This window comes from Octodon degus, unplaced genomic scaffold (genome assembly GCF_000260255.1).
Source record: "Octodon degus isolate 3935 unplaced genomic scaffold, OctDeg1.0 scaffold00083, whole genome shotgun sequence".
Taxonomy (NCBI): domain Eukaryota; kingdom Metazoa; phylum Chordata; class Mammalia; order Rodentia; family Octodontidae; genus Octodon; species Octodon degus.
In genome coordinates, this window is record NW_004524659.1 from 5,793,244 (window position 1) to 5,796,766 (window position 3,523).

General features: G+C 45.0%; 1 protein-coding gene across 1 annotated transcript in view; it reads right to left on the bottom strand.

Moving 5' to 3' along the window:
• Cep89 (centrosomal protein 89) overlaps positions 1–3,523 on the bottom strand; it is a 41,262-nt gene continuing 37,739 nt past the window's right edge. The window contains exon 15 of the mRNA XM_023721432.1: positions 1–512. Within this exon, the coding sequence (XP_023577200.1) occupies positions 272–512 (241 nt within the window). The 3' untranslated portion in view covers positions 1–271. The remainder of the gene's footprint in view (positions 513–3,523) is intronic.

The window sequence follows — 3,523 nt, forward strand, 5'->3', positions numbered from 1 at the left end:
GCAACTTAGTGAGACAATAAAAACATAATGAAAGTGGGTTGGGGACATGGCTCTCAGTGCAAAAGCCCTGGGTTCAGTCCTCATACAATAATGCAAAAATTTAAAGTACAATTTAAAAAATAAAGGCAAAATGTAAAGACGCAATTAAGCCTCTGGGGTGGTTTATTTCTTTCTGGTGTTGTAGTGCTGGGTGGGGTTCTGAAGCTGCCCTTAATGCTGCCCCTTCTCCTGGGGCAAGGGCCGCCCACCCCAGACCTGCAGGCCCACAGGTCTAAGCCGCAGGCTCCTGCAGGCTCTGGTGGGCAGTGGCAGGGGATGGCGGGTCACAGCAGCTGAAGCTGCAGCCATCCCGCAGGTCTCCCTGGGAGGCGCCTTGGAGGCCAGGGTCCTCTGCTTGCCTGGTGTCCTCCTGAGTGCCTGCTCTCCGCTGTGTGGCCTGCAGCAGCGCTCTGATCCTTTGGTTTTCCTTGGAGGTAGACAGCCAAACAACCTCGAGCTCGCCTTCCATTTCTCTGAGAACAATAAACAAAACCAAGGAAGAGCTTACAATAGCACAACCTAGAAAATACTTGAAGAGTTCTTATGAGTTCCCATATAGCAAACATTCTGAAGGCTGCTAGCAGCAGAGAACAGACCCTGCTCTGCTTCTGTTCTGGAGCAGGGACTGGATGCTGAATGAAGCACCCAGGGCCCCTGGAAGTAGAAGAAAGTTCAAAGACACAGGCTGCAAGAATGTCTTCTTACTGAAAGCCAGGCATGGTGGTAGTGGCTGTAATCACAGCACTCTGGGAGGCTGAGGCAGGAGGGTCATGTGCTCATGCCCGGCTGCAGCAACTCCATGACTCAAAAAGTCAAGAGGTCGGGGGGGGGGGTGGATTTCCTACTTTCCCCCCTAAAGTTTGCCTTCTTTAGCATCAAGTCTCACATCCTCTGTTCCTTAAGAACTAACAGATGCACATATGACAGTAACGCAGAGTAAGTGTGGGGCTGACCACACCAGTCGGACACCTCAGCACCACGGCCTGGCAGCGGCTGCTGCCTCCCAGGGCCACGAGCCCCCTGGAGCGTGGGAGAGAAGGCCGAGCCTCCGCCTGGTGGGAGGAGCGCGCTGGGACAGCAGGCATAAAAGGGCCTGGTCCTGCTCAGATGCTGCCACGTGTTCTGGAAAGCGCTAGAAAATGGAATAGAGGTCATACTTAGCACCACTGTTTTAAGATTGGGGCAGCCAGGCTGACTGGTCCACAATCACTTTTCTCGTGAGACACTGCTTCCTTAGAAGCCCATGATGCCCACTGAGAGTTCGCACGCATGGAGAACGTAAAATAAGCCAGACATAGGGGGAAAAAAATCCCACATGATCTCATTTGTGAAATCCAAAAAGGTGATCTCAGAGACAAGAGAGTTTAAGGCAAGGTCTCACTACATCGCTAAATCGCCCAGGCTTGGCTCGAACTTGCAGTCCTCCTGCCTCAGCCTTCCAGCACCACCATACCTAGCTGAAAATTATAGTGAGAAGGAACGAGGTCTAATGTTGCATTGTATAATAGGGTGACTACAGTTAATAGTCATTTATTGCATAGCATATTTCCAAGTAATGAGGAGGGAGGATCAAATATCGTATCACACAATCTATGGAAGCATCAGAAAGAATCACTGTGGACAGCCATCCACAGCTTGGCCTCTGACAAAGTCACCTCAAGTGTGGAGTATCTGCAAAGCAGAGCTTCCTACGGCTGTGTCTCCACAACCCCCTGGGGACTGTTAGGCTTCTGAGTCACAGGAAAGAGAGCATATAACTCATCACCTAGGGTTTGGGCATAACTTAATTAAGTGCGTAAAGTTCTTACAGAGGCTGACTCCATGCCCCCTGCCTTGTACACCTGCAGAAAGGGCCAAGCCTAAGCCAAGAACATTCAACAATAACAAGGAAGTTTCGAGGCAAGATCTTGAGGCAGTGAGAAAGAACCCCTGAGAGCAGTTTCAGTGGGGCAGACATACAACAGAAAGAACAATGGTTGACTAAGTTTCCATGGCTACTCTTTGTTTATACTCTGAACTCACATTAATCAAAATTTAAATTGTTTTTCGCTCATAAAAAAACACATCTGTTAATCTTGTATGAAGAAAGCTTATGTAATCCTTTGTAAAGGCTCCTGATTTTGCTCTGAAGGGTGAAGAGACACTCTTCTTTCCTCCTACCCCCACTAAGTTTCTCTGAGTCTTTCTTCTTTGCCGCCCATCTTCCTCTCTTCTCAAGTTGTTCCCTGGAAGTTGAGGCTGGACCTCCCTCCCTAAGATTGGCGCAGCCAGGCTGAGTGGTCCGCAACCACTTTTCTCATGAGACGCTGCTTCCTTAGAAGCCCATGGTGCTCACTGGGCATTGGCACTCACCTTATACCCCACAGATTTATACAGTTATTGTATGTCAATCGAAAATTTAAAAAAAAAAAGAAAATAATCCCAAATCAGTCAAGAGTTAATAATGTAAGATTGATTGATCATGTTGTTTTGTCTTGCTTTTGAGATGGTCTTGCTATGTCATTCAGGGTGGCTTGGAACTCACTAGGTTAGTCTAGATTGGCCTAGAATTCATGGCCATTCTCCTCCTTCAGCCCCCTCAGTGCTCAGATTACAGGTACGAGAGTCCTGGCAATGAAACAAGATTTCTACACTTCTCCCACCTCAATCTGAGATACTGGAATGATCATATATACAGTGTAAAAAACTATAAAGGCTATACTTTTGGGATCATTTCTATAGTATGTTACAATATAAAATAACTATGAATAAGACATTAGTGAAATTAAAAAGTGTATAAAAATAAGCAAAGACCAAGAGTTTATTTATTTTTTAGTTTTTATTTTGGGGATTGAACTCAGGCCCTTGCGCTTGCCAGGGAAGCACTTATTCCACTGAGCCATCTCCCTGGCCCCAAGAGTTTATTTTTTAAATGATAGATAGCCTTTCAAAATAATCAGAAAGAACTTCTGAAAATGAAATATAAAGTTATTTTAAAAAACTGGCTTGGTTAAACAGATGAGGAAAGAATTAGTAAACAGGCATATTGAGCTGAAGAACTAATCCAAAATGTAGACCAGCAGGAGACAAAAAAATGTATAATAAGGAATGAGGGGCTTCAACTCCAAGGCCGGACATACATTTAATCTGAGTTTTGGAAGGAAATTTAAAAACAGTGTGAAGAAAGACACATTTTTATGGGACAATGACTAAGAATTTTCTAGAACTAATAAAAGACACAAAATTAGAAGTACAGAATGTACTTTATTCTAGCTAGACAAATAAAAAAAAATTATAAACATATAACAATGAAACCAGAGAACACAAGAGACAGAGAGGATTTTAAGGGCAAGACCTGGGCATGGAGGCCATGCCTTAATCCTAGCATGCTGGGAGGCTGAGGCAGGAAGATCACAAATTCAAACCCAGCCTGGTTAACTTAGTGACAACCTGTCTCAAAACTTATAATGTTTGAAAAGGCTTGGGTATGTAGCTCAGTGTGAAG